Here is a 24311-nt window from a genome sequence, read left to right as displayed (position 1 = left end):
TGCCATTTGGATGCCCAATTTTCCAGTCTTGCTAGGTCCTCCTGCAATTTATCACAATCCACTTGTGATTTAACCACTCTGAATAATTTTGTATCATCTGCAAATTTGATTACCTGACTCATCATATTCCTTTCCTGAACATTTATAAATATATTGAAAAGTACCGGTCCAAGTACAGATCCCTGAGGCACTCCGTTGTTTACCCTTTTCCAATGAGAAAATTGACCATTTAATCCTACTCTCTATTTCCTGTCTTTTAACCAGTTTGAAATTCAAAAAAGGACATTGCCTCCTATCCCATGACTTTTTAGTGTTCTTAGAAGTCTCTCATGAGGGACTTTGTCAAACGCCTTCTGAAATTCCAAATAAACTACATCTACCGGTTCACCTTTATCCACATGTTTATTAATCCCTCCAAAAAAATGTAGGAGATTTGTGAGACAAGACTTCCTATTGTGCTGGAGGTAGACCCTTGGGCTGGCGCAGGATTGGAACGTCCCTCAGGGAGGTCCAAGAGGGCGCCTGCCGCCAGGAGGCGGACCACACGAGGAGACAGAGGCTAGCTGGAGCTTCACCAATAACAGTCCGGGGTTTCCACGGGTTGGGCCCTTGGGTACCCGGACCGCCTGGGCTTAGGTGGGCCTCAGAGGGTGTCCTGGAGACGTAGCGGAGAGGTGTGCCCACCACGAGCAAGTGTGCGCGGCTAGTGGAGAATAGGTGAGCTAGACCGGAGCAGAGTATACCGGAGACCACTGGAAGGGAACCAGAACTGGAGGTCCTCTAGACAGGATAGGCAGCGCCTAGTGTTCTAGATTGTAGAAGGCTGCGGTTAGCGTCAAAGCAGGCAGACCTGGTGGTCATGGAGAAGCAAAGAGAGTGTCCGAGTGGAGCATAAGGGTCAAAGCCAGGGTATCCATCCGAGGGTGGTCAGCCAAAGCAAAGGTCAGTTCCAGGTATCAGTCCGAGCATGGTCAGTAGCAAGCAGAGGTCAGTTCCAGGCAGCGGTCCAAACATGGTCAGAGGCAAGCAGAAGTCAGTTCCAGGCAGCGGTCCAAACATGGTCAGAGGCAAGCAGGGGTCAATACCATGAATCAGTCCAAGCGTGGTCAGAGGCAAGCCGAGGTCAGTACAGAGTATCAGTCCAAGAAGGTACAACCTGGGAAGTGGAACAGGAACAGACGCTAGAGCACAGGAAGGAGCACGGGAAAACAGGAATGCAGGAGCACTGGAAGACACAGGAGCACAGGAACAAGTACTGGAACAGGAACGCAGGAACACTGGAACAGGCAAGGAACAAGGAACGCAGGAATACAGGATGGCAACTAGCTTCTCAACAATGAGATGACCCGTTTGCCAAGGAAAGGAACTGGAGCCTGAGCCCTACCTTATATACAGGGCTCAGGTGACGTCATTGTCAAGCGCCGCGGAGGAGTTTCCTGCACTTGGCCCTTTAAAGGGTCGGGTGTTCCACATGCACGTGCCTAGAGGCGGACCCGATGCCAGCGAGGACACTGAGCTCTGACGTGAGGAGCAGTGCGAGGTCGAAGGCCCTGAAGGCCCGGGATAGGCCGCGGGATGCCGCGGATGCTGGGGGCTGGCTGCGGCTGTGAAGGATGGACCAGGCCTTGAGAAGGGGAGCCCGAGGTGAGCAGGGCCAGCCGTGGCACCAGCACTGCCGGGACACGCAACAGTACCCCCTTCTAGGCCTCCCCCTTACCGGTCTAGGCTTCTCCGGATGCTGATGGTGAAAGGTGCGAAGGAGATTTTTATCCAGGATATGGTGGGAGGGCTCCCATGAATTTTCCTCCAAAGCGAAGCCCTCCCATGCCAGGAGGTACTCCCAGCGCCCTCTACGGCGACGATTGTCCAATACCTCTCGAACTTGGAGTGTGGTTTCTGGTTCTGCAGCAAGCTGCGTGGTTTGTGGTGGTCTTCGCGAAGGCCACGATAGGACCAGTGGCTTGAGTAAGGATACATGGAATGTGTTATGGCAGCTCGGAAGCTTGGCACAGGCGTTCTTTGACTTGATCGCATAAGCGACGGATGGTTTGCACAGTGGCTTGAGCTGCAGGAGATGGTACGTTGAAAGGAACTGGTAGAGGCAGGCGGGGCTGCCGACCGAAAACTACCGCAAATGGAGATGTGCCGGTGGCGGAGGCGACGTGGGTATTATGTGACAATTCTGCCCATGGAAGAAGGTCGACCCAGTTATCCTGCTGGTCATTAACATAGGACTGGAGGAAGGCTTTCAGGGAATGGTTGGTCCTTTCGGCCTGGCCTGTGGATGGTAGGCGGAGATCAGGTTTAAGGTGATGCTGAATTTATTGCAGAGGGATCTCCAATACTTTGCAGTGAACTGAGGGCCACGATCTGAGACAATCTCCTGTGGCAATCCGTGGAGATGAAGATGTGATTCAGGAAAAGTTGGGCGAGTTCAAGAGCCGAAGGTAGGCCAGGTAAAGGCACAAAATGGGCCACTTTGGAGAAGCGATCTATTATGACCCAAATTACGGTGTGTCCCTTGGAGGGGGGGGGCAGATCCACAATGAAGTCTGTAGAAAGACTGGTCCAGGGTTCAGTGGGTGCTGGGAGAACCTGAAGAAGCCCCCACGGATGTCCAGTGGGAGGCTTTTGTTGTGCACAGACAGGGCAGGAGTCTACGTAGTCTTGGGAGTCCTTCGCCATGGTAGCCCACCAATAGTGTCTGTGGAGCATCTTGAGGTTTCGGGCCCGGCCGGGATGGCTGGCGAGACAGGAGTGCCCAACGGAGAACTCGCTCTCGGAGGCGGCGAGGCACCACTGTCTTACCAGCGGGCACGGTGGTGGTAACTGCAATGGAAATACAAGTGGGGTCAATGATATGCGCTGGTGTTTTAGGAGTATCTTCCAGCTCTACTGAGCGCGAGAGTGCGTCGGCCCGAAGATTCTTCTCAGCTGGGCAGTAGTGCAGTTCAAAGTTGAAACGTGCGAAGAAGAGAGCCCAGCGGGCCTGTCTTGCATTTAATAGTTGGGTCTCTTTTAGATGTTCCAAATTTTTATGATCGGTGTAAATGGTGAACTTGTGCTGGGCCCCCTCAAGCCAGGGGCGCCACTCTTGGAGGGCCAACTTCACAGCCCGGAGTTCATAGTCCCCAATTGTGTAGTTGAGTTCAGTGGGTGAAAACTTGTGAGAGTAAAAAGAACATGGAACAAGGGCTCCCTTAGAGGAGTATTGACTAAGGACCACCCCGGCGCCAATGGCAGATGCGTCAACCTCAACGATGAAGGGGCAGTTCGGATCTGGATGGCGGAGACATGGGCCGGTACGAAAGGCCTCTTTAAGTGCCTGGAAGGTAGACTGGACTTTGGGACTCCACTCCTGGAGATCACATCCTTTCTTAGTCATGGCGGTGGGTGGAGCTGCCAGCGTGGAATAGTCTGTGATAAAGTGACGGTAATAGTTTGTAAATCCTAAGAACAGGAACAGGAACAGATGCTGGAACACAGGAAGAACCATGGGAATACAGGAATGCAGGAGCACTGGAAGACACAGGAACGCAGGAGCACTGGAAGACACAGGAATGCAGGAACACAGGAACAGGCAAGGAACAAGGAACGCAGGAACACAGAACGGCAACTAGCTTCTCAACAATGAGATGAGCCATTTGCCAAGGCAAGGAACTGGAACCTGAGCTCTGCCTTATATACAGGGTTCAGGTGATGTCATCGTTGCAAGCCGCAGAGGAGTTTCCCACGCTTGGCCCTTTAAAGGGTCAGGTGATCCGCGCGCGCGCACCTAGGGGCAAACCCTACACCAGCGAGGATGCTGAGCCCTGACGTGAGGAGCAGTGTGAGGTCGAAGGCCATGAAGGCCCGGGATAGGCCACGGGATGCCGCAGACGCCGGGGCATGGCTGTGGCTGCAAGGGAGGATGAATCAGGCCTTGCAGAGGGGAGCCAAGGTGAGCTGGGCTGGCCGTGGCACCAGCGTGGCCGGGATGCGCAACACTTCCCTTGGGTAAATCCATGCTGACTGTGTTCCATTAAGCAATTTCTTTCTATATGCTCTGTGATTTTGATCTTTAGAATAGTTTTCACTATTTTTCCCGGCACTGAGTCAGGCTCACTGGTCTATAGTTTTCTAGATCACCTCTGGAGCCCTTTTTAAATACTGTGGTTACATTGGCCACCCTCCAATCTTCAGGTACAATGGATGATTTTAATAATAGTTTATAATGTTAACTTCAGAATCCTGGGGTGCATACCATCTGATCTAGGTGATTTGCTAGTCTTTGGTTTGTCAATCTGGCCTATTACTACTTCTAGGTTCACAATGATTTGGTTTAGTTCATCTGACAATGATTATGCTTTTTCCTATTTTCTTCAGATTGGCCCTTTTGAAGAATGTATTTTAGGCTCTTTCACCTCACCTTTTAACCATGCCGGTAATCATTTGGCCTTCTTTCCACCTTTCTTAATGCGTGGAATACACCTGGACTGCGCTTCTAAGATTGTATTTTTAAACAATTTCCATGCCTGTTGCTGTTGTACATTTTTAACCTTTGCAGCTGCACCTTTCAGTTTTTATGACTATTTTCCTCATTTTATCAAAGTTTCCCTTCTGAAAAGTTAGTGTTACAGTTGTAGATTTACATATTGTCCCTCTTCCAGTCATTAGTTCAAATTTGATCATGTTATGATCACTATCCCAAAGTGGCCCCACCACCATTACCTCTCCCAACAAATCCTGTGTTCCACAAAGAATTAGATCTAAAAAGCTCCCTCTTTCTTTGGTTTCTGAACCAATTGCTCCATGAAGCAATCATTTATTCCATCCAGGAACTTTATGTCACTAGCATATCCTGATGTTACATTTACCCAGTCAATATTGGGGTAATTGAAATCTCCTATTATTACTGCACTGCCAAATTGGTTAGCTTCCCTAATTTCTCTTAGCATCTCATTATCTGTCTGATCACTCCACTCATTCCCCGACTCACTCACAGTCCAACAACTTCCAGCCATTCATCCATCCATTCAATCTTCCAAATCCAAACAGCCCAATCATCTCCCCAGTCATCCACTCCTTAACCCCCCCCCCCCCTTCCCTGGGAGACCAGCGAACCTTTGCCCATCACACGAACACATAACATTGAGGGATAAATGGGAGCCACAAGCACTCAGTGCAGACCCCAAATTCTCCCACCTCCTAACCCAGGTGAGCATATATTTGTAGCGAAAGCCCAAGAACCACAGAACACTGACTATAATCAATCCACCCGATATCCGGCCACCAGCAGGCTGGTTTGTATGTCTGCAGGCAAGAGATAATAGCATCTGGACCAGCTTTCACAGTATCACTTATCCGGTTTCTTGCAGCTCTGTACACTGTCCATCCACTCCATCTGTATGATAGCTGCCATCCGTCGATACCAGGCAGTCACTTGAGGTAACGCAAGAGGATCAATCCAGACCGACAGAACCTCCCTGCAAGCTAAGAGAATAGCGAATCTTCCAAAACGACCATGGGAGGCGGGGCATGGTGTCAGGATCCCTTTCAGCCCTGATATAAGAAGTCTACCTGACTTTGGGAGTTGTCTGTTGATACATCTCGTGATGAACTCCAATACTGGAGACCAAAACGTCGCAAGGCAGGAGCAGGCAAAAAGCCGATGAAATATGGTGCCGGACTCTCATGTACATTTAATACAGAGCGGTGAAGACAAACGGCCCATTTTGAATCGACGCACATCGTCGCAGATAGTGTGATGCAGGATTCAGAACTGCAATCCCAAATCGGGATGTAACAGTGCAGAGTCTTAAAACAGAGTTGTATATAGGACTTTGTAATCGGCTCCATCCATACTGCCGACCAGTAAGCAGCGAGTGCGTCTAAGGACTCTGTTGTAGCATATTGCCTGCGCATATTGCGAGAGTATGCGGTGTCAAATATAGTTTAAGCAAAAGAAGATTCTTATTGAAACATCTATCATGTCCAATGAAATGAGTGGAGATAGTGTCGTACTTGCAAATACGCAGAGAATTGTTTCGACAGTAATTGATTTGTTTGAGCTATGGAGGCAAACTCTCGTACCACTGGGCTGTCTTCTTCATAGAGATGAAAGATAAATGGCAGTCCATTATGAGCCCAAGCTTGAAATATGGCACTACAGCTGAGTCCAGGCAAGATGTTTTTGTTGCCCACTAATAGCAACAACAAAGAGTGGGAGCCCTCCATAGTGCACTGTCGATGCAGCAACCTCTGGCTGACCCGCAGCTCCATGCCTCTCAAGATGTGTTGGCCCTCCAGGCCCCCCTCCCCCCAGTGCCCATCCCAGCACAGACAGCCACCACAAAGCTCAAACCGTGACCCGCTGCTGCGCCTCCCACCCTTGCTGCACCTCAAGCCTCCCGGCACGCCTCCCATCCCTGCCGTGCCTCAAGCCTCCAGGCGTGCTTCCAGCCCCCGGCATGTCAGGAAGAGGCGGCTGACCCGCAGCTCCATGCCTCTTGCCGACCTCGTTGCTGGCGAGGAAGGGGAAAAAACAAAGGGGCCACATGTACTCCGTCACAGCCCTAAAAGGGGCCGTTGACGTCATCGGTAGAGACAGGGATGGTCGCTTGCCGTCGCATCTGCTGAAAAGGGGCAATGGCAGTGGCAAGGCAGGTTTTTATCGGCGCTGCAATGCGCTCTTTGGTGTGCGTCGCAAACTGATGACGTCATGGGCACGTCAGTCGGGGGATGCGCTCTCGCAAGAGGCCCCGCCCGACGTGCCCAGGAAGCCAGCGCCGGAGGACAGTGAGTGTTCCCATCCCAGCGGCACGCCGTTAGGGGCGGACATGCATAGGGGCACGAGCTCTTGTATTTACACTTTAAATAAGTTACTAAAACAAGGGGACACTCCATTAAACTAACAAAAAGCTGATTTAAAACAAATGACTCAACTCACAATCAGGCTATGATAGATTGCTGCTAGAGCCATTGGTCAGCATGACTTGTATAGTGGGGTTTAAGAGGTTTGGACAAGTTCCTAGAAGAAAAGTCCATAAAAGATTATTAGCCAGGTGGACTAGGGAAATCCATTACTATCCCTGGAAGTAAGTAACAAGAAATTTTATTTTTCGTTTCTGCCATGTCCTTGTGACCTGGGCTGGCCGCTGTCCAAGACAGAATGTTGGGCTTGATGGCCCTTGGTCTGGCCCAGCATGGAATCTTTTATGCTCCTATGTACACTGGGAGGCTGCACTATGCATATACCACTTTTTCCATGACGAAATATTTTCTAATGTTACTTGTGAGCCTACCCCTTTTATCCTCGTAACATGACCCCTTATTCTAGAAATTCCTTTCCACTGAAAAGGTTTCTTTCTTAGATCTTTGAGGTATTTGAAAGTCTCTATCATATCGCCCCCATCTCATCCATATTTTGCTCAGACTCTGCACCAACTTAGTAGCCCTTTTCTGGACCATCTATATTATATCTAAGTCCTTTTGCAGGTTTGGCCTCTAGAACTGGCCACAACACTCAGATGAAGACTCATTAACTACCTGTATAGAGGCATCATTGCCTATTTTTTTCCTATTGTAATTACACCTGTCATTATGTACTCAAGCATCCCTCTGGTTCTGGCTGCTGCCTTGTCACTGTTTTTTTTGCATTGAGATCATCAGATCTGATCACGCCAAGGCCTCACTTGTGCTTGGTATACATCATAATCTCAGATACATACTGTGATAAATTGCAGGAGGACCTTACGAGATTGGAAGATTAGGCATCCAAATGACAGTTGAAATTTAATGTGGACAAGTGCAAGGTGATGCATACAGGGAAAAATAATCCATGCTGTACTTACCCAATGTTAGGTTCCATATTAGGAGCTACCACCCAGGAAAAGATCTAGGCATCATAGTGGATAATACATTGAAATCAGTGGCTCAGTGTGCTGCAGCAGTCAAAAAAAAAGCAAACAGAATGTTAGGAATTATTAGGAAGGGAATGGTGGGAAAAAACAGAAAATGCCATAATGCCTCTGTATCGCTGCATAGTGAGACCACAACTTGAGTACTGTGTACAATTCTGGTTGCTGCATCTCAAAAAAGATATAGTTGCACTGGAGAAGGTACAGAGAAGGGCAACCAAAATGATAAAGGGGATGGAACAGCTCCCCTATGAGGAAAAGCTAAAGAGGTTAGGGCTGTTCATTTGCAGAGGAGATGGCTGAGGGGGGGATATGATAGAGGTCTTTAAAATCATGAGAGTTCTAGAACAGGTAAATATGAATTGGTTATTGGTTATTTATTCTTTCGGATAATAGAAGGACTAGGGGGCACTCCATGAAGTTAGTAAGTAGCACATTTAAAACTAATCAGAGAAAATTCTTTTTCACTCAATGCACAATTAAGCTCTGAAATTTGTTGCCAGAGGATGTGGTTAGTGCAGTTAGTATAGCTGGGCTAAAAAAACGTTTGGATAAGTTCTTGGAGGAGAAGACCATTAACTGCTATTAATCAAGCTGACTTAGGGAATAGCCACTGCTATTACTAGTATCAGTAGCATGGGATCTACTTAGTGTTTGGGTACTTGCCAGATTTTTGTAGCCTGGATTGGCCACTGTTAGAAACAAGATGCTGGGTTTGATGGACGCTTGGTCTGACCCAGTATGACAATTTCTTATGTTCTTACACTCCAAATGCATGATCTTGCACAATTTTGCACTGAAATTTAGCCAGGATGCCTCCATCACCCCCTCTTTATATCTGGCTACATTTTGCCAGTTAAAAAGTTACCTGGACAAAAGTTAGCTGGGAAACAGGGAGAAATTTTCTATCTTCATTTTTTGTCCAAGTACTTCAAAAGTTATATGGGTAAAGCCTTTGAATATGGACATCTGAGTATATTTATATATAATTTTTACACATCCCAACTCTGTTGTTAGGAGTAAAGTAATGCATTGACACAAGTTCTAGTTCTCTTTAGTCAGTTATTAATCAGATTGTAGTGGATCAGGGGGTGAAACATTTACTGGGCAAAGCTGACCAGTCCTCGCTAGAAAAAGATAAACTCTCTCTCTCTCTCTAGTAGACCTGGAATAACTTCAAACTACAACCTCCTGTTGGTTCTGTTTTTATTTTATTCACAAAAGAAGATTATTTAGAGACATCCAATCCACAGGAAACTTCTCACTAAATTCATATCCATTTATGCTGTGAGATAGTTGTAGTAGAATTGTATACTACTCTTCAGGAAAGACATATTTTGGAGAAAGCTAGTAGAGTTCAGGCTTAATGGCACTTCAGGGGCAATTCAGTAATGGGCCAAGTCCCTGCTTTCATGAGCTGACTGTTCATCTCAATTTATTTGGGCATCCCAGAAATATTAAGGCATTTTCAGTACCTACTATGGCAAAGGTATTTACTCATAGTCCTCATACGCTGACACCAGAAAGGATTTCCTGGAAGGAGGAAGTTCTGCTGCTAGCACTGAATTGGCCTCCTAGTGGCACTGGTAATAAGCGAGCCTAGCTTAGAAGTCTGGTGAGTTTCTAGGAATTCTGCTGGTTCTGGAGCTAGCCTGGTATGATGTTCACTTTTCTTGTCTTGCTCCCAGGATCTGTTTATACATCCCCAATACCAGAGGTCTCTAAAACACATGCATGGGATCTCCTGACACAAATTACAGGGGCCTCTTCATATAAGGGGCTCCATAAACTATTATACAAGGGCTTACGGTACACAGACATCTAAGTGCTAATTCACGCAGAGCTCCTTAGTACTATATTCCCAACAAGAGTCTGTAAATTAATCATGACTTATTTGAGGTATGTGTCCTCCAGAAACTAAAAGGATATTCAGTGAATGGAGCCTGCTGTAGAAGATCAAGTCTGCCTTTGGTAATTTTGTAACCTGTGGCCTGTCATTTCTAGAGATGCCTTTTTAAGTACCACATGATTCTGATTGCTATGAATATCAAACAAAAGCTAAACAGGTGGATCAAACTTCATCGGTAAACCTTTATTTTAAGATTAATGATTTGTACTTTTTCTAGATGACCCTAGTAGCAGGCTATTTTCAAAAAACAGGAAATTCTTGCTTAATTTCTTTTTAAAAAAAAAAAAATAGTTAAGCTTGCTTACTGCACATAAAATGATTTTCTTTAACTTTATGATGAAAATTGGCCAGTCTCCCATAGCACACATTGTGCATTCACTACAGTAAGGCTTCCCAAACCATCCTTGTAGCTCCACAGCTAGCCAGGTTTTCAGGATATCCACACAGTGAATACGCAGGATAACCATTTACATATACTGGGTCTCATACTCCATTGTGGATATCCTAAAAACCCAGCTGGCTATGGGGCCCAGAGGACAAGTTTAGGAAGTCCTGCATTAGACTATCAAGTCAACTTCATGCTTTTGTTTCCTTGCCATTTATAACAATACCAAGTATCATTGTCCAAATAAAAGATTTTATATTTTTTTCACTAAATGGAAAATGAAGCTGTCCGATTCACAGGACTCGTCTCAGCACAGTATCACTTCTGCAAATTATTTGTATTCATAACAAAATGTTACTTTTTCTGGGTTTTTTTGTTTTTTTTTAATTGTTCAGCTACCTACCATTCTTTTCTTTCCTCTCAGTTTTTAAAGTTTATCTGCCTCTTTCTTGTTTTTCACTCCCCCAGTTCCTGGGCTTCCCCTCAATGTTGATTCCTTCTTCTCTCATATTTCCCATTTTTTGTTCTTTTTCCTGTATCACCTCACACAACTTGTCCCTCACGGTTTGTGAAGCCAGGAAATTCTCAGTTTGCCCCCCTCCCCAGGCTGGATGCTTGTTTTTACATGAAGTAGCCTCCCGGTGTTGCTGGTAGAAGCAAAATTAGTCACCGCATAGATGACAGCAGAAAAATTAAAAAAAAACAAACAATTGAACAAGCCAGGCTGTTCGGTTATTAACAGAAGGCAAATACTGAGGATCTTTACTCTCTAATGTTTGAAAACCAGTGGCAAAGCCAGAGACAGAGCAAGGCCTTCATCATGACCTTAGGTAAGAAAAAGGTGCAGGTTAGACGCATTGCAGTCTTTTATCTGTCATATTTGGTTTCTAAATACAGTATCAATATCACATCTTTCCTCTACTTTTCTCCCTTTCCTGTCCCACTCCCATGCTATCTTCTTCTTATACCTATGCCCTTAATTTGTCTTTTCCCCCTTTTCTTTTGTAGTTCTCCCTCTTTCCCCTTATCTCTTTTCACATAGCCCTCATTATATTTTCTCCCTAGGGTGCACTATTGGCATTACAACCAGACCCCTCTCCCCTTAACCTCCATAAAAAAAATATATATATTCCTGCCACCATCCCCTTCTGCCTCATTCCCCTTTCCCAAGCTGATGAAATGCTGAGTCACCATATGAGGAGCAGTTGCCGCTGGACTGCATTGGGCCACTGAAAGCGAAGTTGCCATATCCCCCTCTGTGAGCGCGAGTGGAGAGGAAAAGGGGGGGGGGAAGGGGGAGGCTTCTGTAGGGACAGAGAACATTCGCCATCTGCTTTATAGCACCATCTGCCGAGGCAAATGTTCCAGAGAACAAAGCTGCTCATCCTCCTATGGCACCATGATAACTTGTCATGCTGCTGGCATTACATCTATCATTTATTATGTATATTTTATGTTAGCATATTTTTGAAAAATGAGTTAAAGGAACACCAACAAAGTGTTTGGACTGAGACAATATCTTTTTTAAGCTAAGAAATGTTGAAAGTTGCAAGCTGTAGGGGAATACTAAGGTTTCTTCCTCAGGTGACTGTCTCTCTCTCCTTTTCTTTGGACTAATTTTGAAAGCAGAAACATGCCACAACAATAAGGGACTGTAGCTAGAAGTATTATATTAGTATTTAGAATTAAAATCATGTTTACAGGTGTCTTGGGGCAATTAGTAAGGATGATATGTGAAAAGTATTTTTTTTTCCTTTTGTGAATAATTTTATGAGAATTTACTACTCTTCACAAAAACTCTTTTCCATAACAGCATAAGAAAAAAGAATTCGCCATACTGGGTCAAACTGAGGGTACATCAAGCCCAACCTAGGCTGCAAGTACTCAAACAATAAATAGATCCCGTGCTGCTATCATCAAACAGTGATAAGTAGTGGCTATTTCTTTAGTTTACTTGATTAATAACAGTTTTTTGACGTCTCCTCCAGGAACTTGTTCAAACCTTTTTTTAAACCCAATTACGCTAACTGCCTTATCCACGTCCTCCAATAATGAATTCCAGAGCTTAATTTTATCTTGAGTGAAAAAGAATTTTCTCCAATTTGTTTTGAAAGTCCTACTAATTAACTTCAAGAAGTGCCCCCATTTGTATTTTTTGTAAGAGTAAATAACTGCTTTTCATTTACCAGTTCTATTCCATTCATAATTTTATAAACCTCTATCATATCCCCCTTCAGCCATCTCTTCTCCAAGCTGAACAGACTTAATTTCTTTAGCTTTCCTTCATAGGGAAGCCGTTCCATCCCCTTTATCATTTTGCTTGCCCTTTTATGTAACTTTTCCAATGAACTATATATTTTTTGAGATACAGTGACCAGAAATGCACACAGTACTCTAGGTGAGACCTCGCCGTGGAAGGATAGAGAGGCATTATGTCATTCACTGTTTTATTCTCCATTCCTTTCCTAATAATTCCTAACATTCTGTTTGCTTTTTTAACCTCCACCGCACACTTAACCAAGGATTTCAAAGCATTGTCCACTATGATGCCCAGGTCCTTTTCCTGGGAGGCAATTCCTAATATGGAACATAACATAATTTAACTACAGTGTAGGTTACTTTTCCCCATGTACATCATTTTGTATTTCTCCACATTAAATTTAAATTGTATCTGCCATTTAAATGCCCAGTCTTCCAGACTAGCAAGGTCCTCTTCCGATTTTTTTTAGAATCTGCTTATGATTTAATAGTTCAGAATAATTTTGTATTATCTGCAGATCTGATCAATCGTTGTTCCCCTTTTGAGATCATTTATAAATATATTAGAAAGCACAGGTCCCAGCACAGATCACTGAGGCATGCCACTGTTTACCCCTCTCCACTGAAAAAACTGATCATTTAGTCCTACTCTCTGTTTCTTATCTATTAACCAGTTTGCAATCATAATAGGACACTGCCTCCTATACTGTGAAGTTTTAAGGTTCTCAGAGGTCATTCATGGGATACTTTGTAAAGCTCCTTCTGAAAATCCAAATACACTACATTCATCAGTGCACCATTATTCACATGTTTATTAACCACTTCAAAAAAATGAAAAGATTGGTTAAGCAAAATTTCCCTTGCTGGCTGTGTTTTATTAAACCATATCTTTCTACAGGTTCTTTCATTTTATTCTTTAGATTTTTCCTGGCACTGAAATCAGATTCACTGGTCTACAGTTTCCCAGATCATCCGTATATCCCCTTCTAAAGATCAGGGTTACATTGGCCACCCTCCAGTCTTCAGGCACAGTGGATGATCCAAATGATAGGTTACAAATTATCAGTAACAGATCTGCAACTTCATTTTTTTAGTTTTTTACGAACTCTGGAATATATACCATCTGGTCCAGACGATTTGCTGCTCTTTAGTTTGTCAATCTGCCTTATTACATATTCCAGCTTCACAGTGATTGTATAAGTTATTTTGAATCATCTACACTGAAGACAGTTTCCAGCACAGGTATCTCCCCAACACATTCTTCAGTAAACATTGAAGTAGAGAATTCATTCAGTAAGAACATAAGAAATTGCCATACTGGGTCAGACCAAGTGTCCATCAAGCCCAGCATCTTGTTTCCAATAGCAGCCAAACCAGGCTACAAGAACCTGGCAGGTACCCAAACACTAAGAAGATCCCATGCTACTGATGCCAGTAGTAGCAGTGGCAATTCCCATAAGTCAATTTGATTAATAGTAGTTAATGAACTTCTCCTCCAAGAACATATCCAAATGTTTTTTAAAGCTACACTAACTGTACTAACCACATCCTCTGGCAACAAATTCCAGAGCTTAATTGTGCATTGAGTGAAAAAGAATTTTCTCTGATTAGTTTTAAATGTGCTACTTGCTAACTTCATGGAATGCCCCCTAGTCCTTCTATTATCCAAAAGTGTAAATAACCTATTCACATCTACCTGTTCTAGACCTCTCATGATTTTAAAGACCTCTATCATATCCCCCCTCAGCCATCTCTTCTCCAAGCCAAACAGCCCTTACCTCTTTATCCTATCCTCATAGGGGAGCTGTTCCATCTCCTTTATCATTTTGGTCACCCTTCTCTATACCTTTTCCAGTGCAACTATATCCTTTTTGAGATGCGGTGACCAGAACTGTACACAGTACTTAAGGTGCGGTCTCATCATGGACCAATATAGAGGCATTATGTCATTTTCCGTTTTATTCATCATTCCCTTCCTAATAATTCCTAACATTCTGTTTGCTTTTTTGACCTCTGCAGCACATTGAGATGACGATTTCTTTGTATTATCCACTATGATGCCTAGATCTTTTTCCTGGGTGGTAGCTCCTAATATTGAACCTAACATCGTGTAACATCTGCATAGTTTATTTTTCCGTATGTGCAACACCTTGCACTTGTCCACATTAAATTTCATTTGTCATTTGGATGCCCAGTCATCCAGTCTTGCAAGGTCCTTCTGCAATTTATCACAATCTGCTTGTGATTTAACTTTTCTGATAATTTTGAATCATCTGCAAATTTGATAACTTCACTCATTGTATTCCTTTCCAGATCATTTATAAATATATTAAAAAACACCGGACCAAGTACAGATCCCTGAGGCACTCCACTGTTTACCCTTTTCCACTGAGAAAATTGACCATTTAATCTGAATCTCTGTTTCCTATCTTTTAACCAGTTTGTAGTCCATGAAAGTACATCGCCTCCTATCCCATGACTTTTTAGTTTTCTTAGAAGTCTCTCACGAGGGACTTTGTCAAACACCTTCTGAAAATCAAAATACACTACATCTACCAGTTCACCTTTGTCCACATGTTTATTAACCCCTTTAAAAAAATGAAGCAGATTTGTGAGGCAAGACTTGCCTTGGGTAAATCCATGTTGATTGTGTTCTATTAAACCATGTCTTTCTATATACTCTGTGATTTTGATCTTTAGAATAGTTTCCACTAGGGATGTGAATCGTCCAAAATCGTTAGAGTGCAGATACAATACAAGTGCCCCCGATTTATCGTCAGGGGCATTTGTATTGTATCGTTAAATAGGGCGTGAGAAAACCGGCACACCAAAAACCCCCTAAAACCCACCCCGAACCTTTAAAAGAAATCCCCCACCCTCCCGAACCCCCCCAAAATGTTTTAAATTACCTGGGGTCCAGTAGGGGGGTCCCGACGTGATCTCCCTCTCTCTCTCTCTCTGGCCACGGCTGCGTTGAGAAATGGCGCCGGTGGCCCTTTGCCCTTATGTGACAGGGCAAAGGTAGCGCCGGCGCCATTTTGTTTCCTGGCTCCCGACATCACACCTGCTGGAGATCACCCCCGGACCCCCGCTGGACCCCCAGGGACTTTTGGCCAGCTTGGGAGGGGCCTCCTGACCCCCACAAGACTTGCCAAAAGTCCAGCGGGGGTTCCGGGAGCGAACTTCTGCACGCGGGCCGTATTGCCAATCTTCAAAATGGCGCCGGCGCTACCTTTGCCCTCACTATGTCATACAGGCGACGGAACAAGGAAACAGGAACGAAGGCAATCAGGACTGGGAACCAGGAACTGAATAAGCAACGAGTACTCGACTAGCGAGGGGACCTGTTGCAAAGGCAATTTGAGAGAGCGGAGCCCTGGCTTATATACCGGAGCTCTGTCGACGTCATCATCCGGGGCCATGGCCAGGTTCTCGCCATGGGCCCTACTTAAGGACTAGGTGTGCGCGCGCACACCTAGGGAGGGGCGTGGCACTGGTCAGGACGGCATCTCACTGCGGGCCACGCGGAGAGGCCCGACGTGGAACACCAGCAACTGCAGCAGAGCTGGAGGCCCTAGGGGTGGCCCGAGGATGGAGCTGGCAGCCCACAGCCGCCAGAGACGAGGGACCAGATGCTGGATCATAGAGGTGAGGGGGCCGAGCCGCGGGTCTGCTGCGGCCAGCGTGCGTAACACAGGTGCTCCGCAATACAGACACAGGCCAGTTTGTCTCCGCTGGAGGCACTCTTCCGATGTCAGCCGCCTATGACCCAACTGCATAGGCTCTTCCATCTTGGCCACTCTAGTATCACTGCCAAGAGCAGGGTTGGTAATAGGTGGTGAATGGGAATGAACCCGCGGTGTTTCTTGGGCATCCGACTCTCCCAGTGACGCTCTTGAAGACAATGGTCGATTCGGTCTGCCAAGTCTATAAGGTCCTCCAAAGAGGAAGGGAGCTCCCGTGCAGCCAGCTCTTCTTTCACCTCTGGAGAGAGTCCATTCAGGTAAATAGCTCGGAGGCAGTCTTCCTGCCAAGCGAGCTCAATAGCCAAAGTCTGAAACTCAATTGTATAATCAAAAAGACTTCTTTGACCTTGACAGAGGTGTAGTAAGTTGGTGCTTGTCACGGCATGTCGCCCAAGATCATCAAAGGCCATCTGAATACATCCACAAACTGAGCCAGTTCTTTCAACAGAGACTGAGCGTTCCCACAAAGAAGCCTAGGCCAGCGCCTTCCCTTCAAAGTGAGATAGGATGAAAGTGACTTTTGTCAACTCATCCTGGAAGCGGAAGGCTGCAGAGCAAATTGCATATAACACTGATTAATGAACCCTCTGCAGATTCTGGAGTCACTATTGAAGCGCGGGGGCACTGGGAGTGCCAACAAGGCTCGGGGCATCGATGGAGGTGGCTGTGGATGAGGAGGAGCCAGAAGAGGAACCGGATTATATGTAAGAGCATCAAGCCGGGCGTGAAGATGATCCATGGAGGAGGCCAGTGCCTCAAGAAACTGCTGCTGTTCTTGTACCTTGGAGGCCAGGCCTGGGATGGCCTGGAGGGCATGCGGCTCCACCGAGTCCATGGCCTTTGCAACTTGTTGCATCGGAGGTGGACCCTTGGGCCAAGGTGGGGTTGACGCAACTAGTAGGTAGGGACCTACGGGTCCCCACCATTGGCAGGTGGAGTGGGATGAACGTAGAGGCCGCTGGAGCTTCACCTATACCAGCCCTCGTTCCCCGCGGGTTGAGCCTTTGGGTGCCGGGGCCAGCAGGACTTAGGTGGGCCTCGAGGTTGGTTTGAGAAGAAAAGTGGTTCAGCCCAGAGACAGCAGGCGATGGGTGGCATAGTCCTACCCTGGACTGGGTTTGGTACAGGAACTCAGGTGCCAATGGAATGGAGAGTAACTAGAGGTGGTCAAGCAAAGAAAGGCTGGAGCCTAGTAAGTCCATGTCCAGGGAATAGGCAAGAGGAGGCATCACTGACAGACTTGGATCAGGACCGGCTGCAAGCAAAGATCGTGGCAAGCAATGTAGAATTCTGGAAACGGAGAAGTCTGTAGCGTAGTCAATCAAGGCAATGGTCGGGGCACAGAGAAGGCAAGCGTAGTCAAGCATAGCAGAGGTCCGGGACTGGAGATAGGCTGAAGAGTAGCCAGGCATAGCAGAGTCAAAATCCAGAGAGTCAGTCCAACACATAGACAGAGCAAGAACGAGGAAGACAGGAACTGGGAACCACGGGAGTCAGGAACATGAAGTAGAGAGGATTCTCTATCAGCAATGAGTACGAGGAGTACGAGGAGACCTGTTGCAAAGGCAACGCTATGGAGCGAGGCCTGAGCTTATATACAGGGAAGAGTCTGATGTCAACATCTGGGGCCGCAGCCAGGTTCCCGCCGCAGACCCTTTAAAAGGATTAGCGATGTGGTTAGTGCAGTTAGTGTAGCTGGGTTCAAAAAAGGTTTGGATAAGTTCTTGGAGGAGAAGTCCATTAACGGCTATTAATCAAGTTTACTTAGGAAATAGCCACTGCTATTAATTGCATCTGTAGCATGGGATCTTCTTAGTGTTTGGATAATTGCCAGGTTCTTGTGGCCTGGTTTGGCCTCTGTTGGAAACAGGATGCTGGACTTGATGGACCCTTGGTCTGACCCAGCATGGCAATTTCTTATGTTCTTAGATACATCAGAGGTCAATAAGATGGAAAGGATAAGGGAGAGGGGTAGGAAAGGCCGAAGAAGGGGGAAAAAGTTGAGGAAAGAATTATACCAAAGGAGGCGCTAGAACTATTTACAGGCATTGGGGATACCAAAGGCAGCGCTGGATCTATTTTACAGGTGCTGAGGCTATTAACAGGATTGTAATAGAATAAAATTAGTGCAAGAATGTCACTGAGGATGGAGAAGAAGGAGAGAATGGAGCGTTGCAGAGGATGGAGAAGATAGGAGGGAGAGGATAGGCACTGAAGCTAATTACAAATTATGAGGGGGGAAGAAGGGGAGGGAAGAGTTGCAGGTTCAGGGGGGAAAGGAGAGGGTGGGAGGAGGGAGAAAAAGAAAGCGGTCAAGGGAGGGAATGTCGGTGACGGCGAAAGGCTGGGCAGTGGGACAGATGAAAGGCAAATAGGTAAAGTGTAGCTGGGGAGTAGCACAGGGGGGGAGAGGAAGGGATAGGGGAGGCTTAATAGGTGTTAGCAAACAGCTCTAGAAACAATGGGGGGGGGGGGGGGGGGGGAGTTCCTGCCCTGGAGCCAAAAGGATGGATTGACGGGACTGGCTGAGGCTCCTTTTGATACCAATCCTTCTCTTTCTGGCTAGACATCTGAGATGTGTGCTTTTGGTCTAGCCTTTCTTCTCCTGAAGTCTCTTATCTTTTTCTCCTCCTCTTCTTTGGTCCAGATGCTCGCCTGTTTCTGCCCTAAGCACTGACCACCAATCCCATAAACCAGGTTTACTTATATACAAGTTTGCAGCAAGAAAGCTGAGCCATTAGGAAAAGACTGCACATGCTCACTTTAGCATATATGTACTATTTAGCACACTAGTGCTTTTAGAACATACATGCTGCATTGTTATGGGTTAACAACTACATTAATAGTGTTCATGTGCTATGGAGGCTATTATTTTGTGTATACATGCTAAAATTTAGTACATCAGCCATTAAGCAATATTTAGCATGCGTGCTAAATTTTTACCGACTTGAACAATACAATTTTTTAGTATTCATTTTAGTACTTAGGCCCCTATGTCTTGACATGGATGGCAGATGATATTTGTAAAAAAAAAAAAAAAGTATTTATTTGATTTATATTACGCTTTTCTGCCATTTCAAAGTGGATTACATTCAGGTATTGTAGGTATTGTTTTTCTCATGCTGGCAATGAAGCGAGATGAGGAATATTTTGGACCATTAACTGCAGAAACAATAGGAATGGCATAATTGTATAATCCAATACAGTGTTTCTCTGTTTACTGTTTTATAAAATAAAATGTTACATTCTTATTTGTTGAGTATAAGAGGATAGTGTATGTAATATTACAGTGGCACTAAATCTCTCAACATGATACAAAACCTACTTTACTAAAATATAGTTTTGATTATCACATAATAATCGAAAGATATACATTTAATGGCATGTTCTTTTTATTTATAGGAATGCATCAAAGCTTGTAAAGCAGACCTAACTGCTGAGTCCCCTGTCTATCCAGGCAATGGACATATGCAGCCACTATCTGAAAACATCAGGAAATATGTCATGAGCCACTTTCGGTGGAATAAATTTGGCAGAAAGAATAGCAGCAGTGCCAGTACAAGTAGTACAGGCTACAAGCGAGAGGATGTTTCCAACTTCCCTTTCTTCAGCTTCTTTCCAGTATCAGAAAGTCAGAGCAGTGGAGAACATGACAATACCAAAGATGTAGAGGCCCTTGAGAGGCAGGAAGGCAAGCGGTCCTACTCCATGGAGCACTTCCGATGGGGGAAACCAGTTGGCAAAAAAAGGAGGCCAGTTAAGGTTTATCCCAATGTTGTGGAGGAGGAATCCTCTGAGAGCTATCCTGTGGAGTTCAAAAGAGACCTCTCTGAAGAGCTTGAGTACCCTGACTTCAGTTCACCAGAGGACTTGAAAACCAATGAGCTGATGGGGCTTTCAGAGAAGAAAGATGGGAGCTACAAAATGGAGCACTTCCGATGGGGCAGACCTCCAAAGGACAAACGGTATGGAGGCTTCATGACACCTGAACGGAGTCAGACACCACTAATGACTCTTTTTAAGAATGCCATCATTAAGAATGCCCACAAAAAGGGCCAGTAGAAAATTCATGATTCTGTGCAGCGCTAGCTTCAGATGCTCTGGCATGTTTCACTTAGTTACAGCTATATTAATGAGTTCTAATTAAATAACTAAGCAGTTTATTGCTTTCAGATTTGACTTTATGTTCTTACTCTTTGTTTTGAATGTGATAATGTATAACCCTTTAAGAAAATGAAAAAAAAATAAAAAGTAACCCTGTACATAAGAAAAGAAAGAGAAGTTTTAATGAGTGAATATCTACTTTTAGTTGGAAAATTATTTTCATATTTAATACATTGTAAAATACTGTAAACAAATGGAAAATACATTTTTTGCAAATTAATTGGTTTTCCAAGAAATCTTTGGCTTATTTCTATGTTGTCTGATTCTTTTCAACTAATGTGTCTGAAAGCAGAGGGCAATTTGATGGTATTGGGCTAGAGGTAGCCTGATCCAAGTGTATGACATGTGATTCCACAGTAGAGAGTTCTAGCAACTATATTGATCATAGAGAGAATGGAATTCTTTGCTGGCTATGATCTTTTATTAGATCAATACAGAAACTCTCAAAGGTTTATGTGCAGTATATAAGCCTTTGAGCAGGGCCACTGCCCTGTGTGCCAACAAAAAAGAGTGGCTCTCCTCTTCTGCTGGTGTTCACATCTCAGCCATTTGAACTGCATGGGGTTCCTTAGGTAAAGAGTTTTGAACAGTTTTGAACAGTTCAAACAGTTCAAACAACTGGATCAGTGAATCACCTGGGACACAGAGGAGAGGCTTTCATCATAAGGAGACAGGCATGTGGAAACTGGATGATGGGAGGAGAAAGAGCAGGGAATCCCTCCAGTGAATTGGTATGTCATCAGAGGGGGATTCCCCCTGACCCTGCCTGGGGCACTCTTAGCCCCATGATAGTGCTGCCTATGAGACATACAGATGAGGTCTATCTGGCCTTAAACGTTCATGCATAGAATCATCTCTGGGGAGTTTTTAACTTTGATCCAATAAAAGGTTGTACAACCTGCAAAGAATCCATAATACAGGAACCTCTGGATTTGTGATCAGATATAGTAAATTACAGAACAAAAAGACTAAATTGGTCCATCCAATCTCCTCAGTTGTAATTCTTCCACTTTGGGTAAATAAGTGTATAAATTCCCATACTCAACACAACACCAGCTTCCACCTCCCATGTCTTTTCCTTGAACTTTCAACCCCTTTCCTACCACTGCTCTCATCAGGCCCAAGCAAACCCAGAATCTTGATTAATTTTGTTTCTTAATGTTTCACTCAAGTCAATCACAATTTAGATCACATTTCACAGATCATTTTAATTCATTTGTAAGCATATTTTTGCTTGAAGTTGGCATCCATCATTAAATCAAGCTTTTTGGATTTAATCAGAGAGAAGTGAGAGTGAAAAATTAAGTAAAAATCAGGACCTTTTATGTTTGAAGAAATTAAATTTGACAAATAAGCTAACTGAATGAAGATTTATATAAACTGATAAGAAGCTGGCACTGAGATTCTCCCACATTTTACTTCCTCTGTACAGTGTCAAAAATAATATGTAGCCTGCACTTCCAATAACATGTATATCTTATTAGTCTGTAATAAAAGCATATTACATCAACTCATATTAGATGAGACAAGGTAGGTATATGTGAGGCTATTTCTCGCTAAATGTGCTTTTTCAAGGGTTAGCCAACAACACATATAAATTAATATATATATATACACACACACACACAATTGATTTATATTCTTTTCAGTCTCCTCAATATTGTGGTTTTTCATGACTAACAACATTCCTGTTATTAATCAACAAAACTAAATTATTAAAAATTCTAAACAGCCCATCAGTCTAAAACAGCCTCTGTGCAGGACTGCAATAAAGTCACTGGGTGGGTGTGTTGCGATGGTCTAACAGGTAAGGATCCTGGTCTGTCTCTTACCTTTATAGTCAATTTTTTTTTTTTTTTTTGCTGTTTTGACTGCTTCTCCTGCCTTCCCATTGCTCTTTGGGAACCCAAGGTCAAGTCTTGAGCTTAAATTCCTATTTAGCACTAAATCAATGGAATCCTTCTGCCATGAACTATAGCCCATTATCCAAATACACTGTGTTGGATATGCCCTTGGAAAGTGTAGCTTCAGCTTCCTATTGGAGGCTTGTGATCATACGTCTCCCAGGTAATCCCTTTCCCACAAGCTGGAGAAGTAATTCATCCTCATCATAGTTTCACTGATTAAATGTGAACAGATCAGTTCCAACCATTTCCCATGATCTTAATAAGATATCATGTCACTACAAAATCTTCTTTTGTTATCTGTCTACATGTTCTTTATTATCTCTGATTATTCCATGTCCATTGGGCAGATGTGGTTCCTATTCATAAAAGTGGAAGTAAGGAGGAGGCTGAGAACTACAGGCCAGTTACTCTGACCTCTGTAGTGAGCAAATTAACGGAATCACTGCTTAACAGAGAATAGTGCAATTTTTGGAATTCAATGGATTGCAAGATCCGAAGCAGTATAATTTAACAGAAGTAAATCTTGTCACTTGAATCTGATCAATTTCTTTGATTGAGTGACCAGAAAACTGGATCAAGGGAGAGTGCTAGACATAGTATACTTGGATTTCAGCAAGACCTTTGACACGATTCCACACAGAAGACTTTAAATAAACTGTGCACCCTTGGTATGGATCCTAGAGTGACTGACTGGGTTAGAAACTGGCTGAGAGGGAGATGACAAAGGGTAATGGTAAATGGAGTTTTCTCTGAGGGGATTGTTACTAGTGGTATACCTCATGGATCAGTCCTTGGGCTGTTTTTGTTTCAACAGTTTTGTGAGTGACATAATGGAAGGATTGTTGGGAAAGGTTTGTCTTTTTGCCAATGATACCAAAATCTATAACAGAGTGGACAGACAGGAAGAAGTGGAAAACATGAAGAGGGATCCAGTGAAGCTCAAGGAATGGTCTAAGTTCTGGCAGCTAAGATTTAATTCTAAAGGATGCAGAGTAATGCATTTAGGGTGCAAAAACCTAAGGGAAAGGTACAGTATTGGAAGTGAAATTCTAACCACAAAGGAAGAGCGGGATCTGGGGGTAATTGTATCTGATGATCTTAAGGTAGTCAAATAAATGGATAAAGCGAAGGTAAAAGGCAGAACGATTCTTGGCTGCATAGGGAGAAGGATGGTCAGCAGAAAAAAAAGAGGTGATATTGCCCTGTATAAGTCCCTGGTGAGACTTCACTTGGAATACTATGTACAATTCTGGAGACTGTACTTTCAAAAGATATAAACAGGATGGAGTCTGTCCAGAGGGTAGCTACTAAAATGGTCAGCGGTCTTCGTTGTAAACCATGTGGGGATAGCCTTAAAGATCTAAGCATGTATATACTAGAGGAAAGATGAGAGAGGGGAACTTTCGATGGAAAGGAGTTTCTTGAATGAGGGGTCATGAGATGAGTTTGAAAGTGGGTAGATTCAGGAGTAATCTTAGAAAATATTTCTTGACAAAGAGGGTGGTGGATGTGTGGAACATCTTCCAGTGGAAGTGGTGGAGATAAAAATAGTATCTGAATTCAAGAAAGCTGGGATAATTACAGAGGATCTCTAATGAAGTAATGAGAATTATAATGCTAAATTAATTGGACAGATGGTCTTTTTTCTGCTGTAATGTTTCTATGTTTTTATTTTAATCTGTTTATCCATACTATGCTATTAGATGCATTCCTGAACTCACCACAGGCAGACCTTTATTCCCAAATGTGAAGCATGAATTTTTTTCCACGATATGCCTTAAATCCATTGGGATTGCTGCTGTGTTCCATTTAAATATGATTCCATCTTGCATACCGAGTTCATTCCTAACCTGTCAATAGAGAATGAATTGCTTGGACTTTTCAGGTTGAGCCTTGTGATCAGGCCATACTTGAAATACAGTTTGGTTCACCACCTAAAGCCTATCATCTTGCTTTGGGCTATCCTGTATTACCTGGATACTCTTTGAAAATCTGAAGATACTGCAAAGATTGACAGACTCTATCTCTTGTCCAATAGAACCA

At 44.2% G+C, this 24311-nt stretch overlaps 1 protein-coding gene across 1 annotated transcript in view; it reads left to right on the top strand.

The window, feature by feature from the left end:
- POMC (proopiomelanocortin) overlaps positions 1-20407 on the top strand; it is a 29860-nt gene extending 9453 nt beyond the window's left edge. Inside the window, exon 2 of the mRNA XM_029597032.1 lies at positions 19600-20407. Within this exon, the coding sequence (XP_029452892.1) occupies positions 19600-20259 (660 nt within the window). The 3' untranslated portion in view covers positions 20260-20407. The remainder of the gene's footprint in view (positions 1-19599) is intronic.
- Positions 20408-24311: the final 3904 nt, after the last annotated feature.

This window comes from Rhinatrema bivittatum, chromosome 3 (assembly GCF_901001135.1).
Source record: "Rhinatrema bivittatum chromosome 3, aRhiBiv1.1, whole genome shotgun sequence".
Taxonomy (NCBI): Eukaryota; Metazoa; Chordata; class Amphibia; order Gymnophiona; family Rhinatrematidae; genus Rhinatrema; species Rhinatrema bivittatum.
This window is presented reverse-complemented; position numbering and strand designations above follow the sequence as displayed.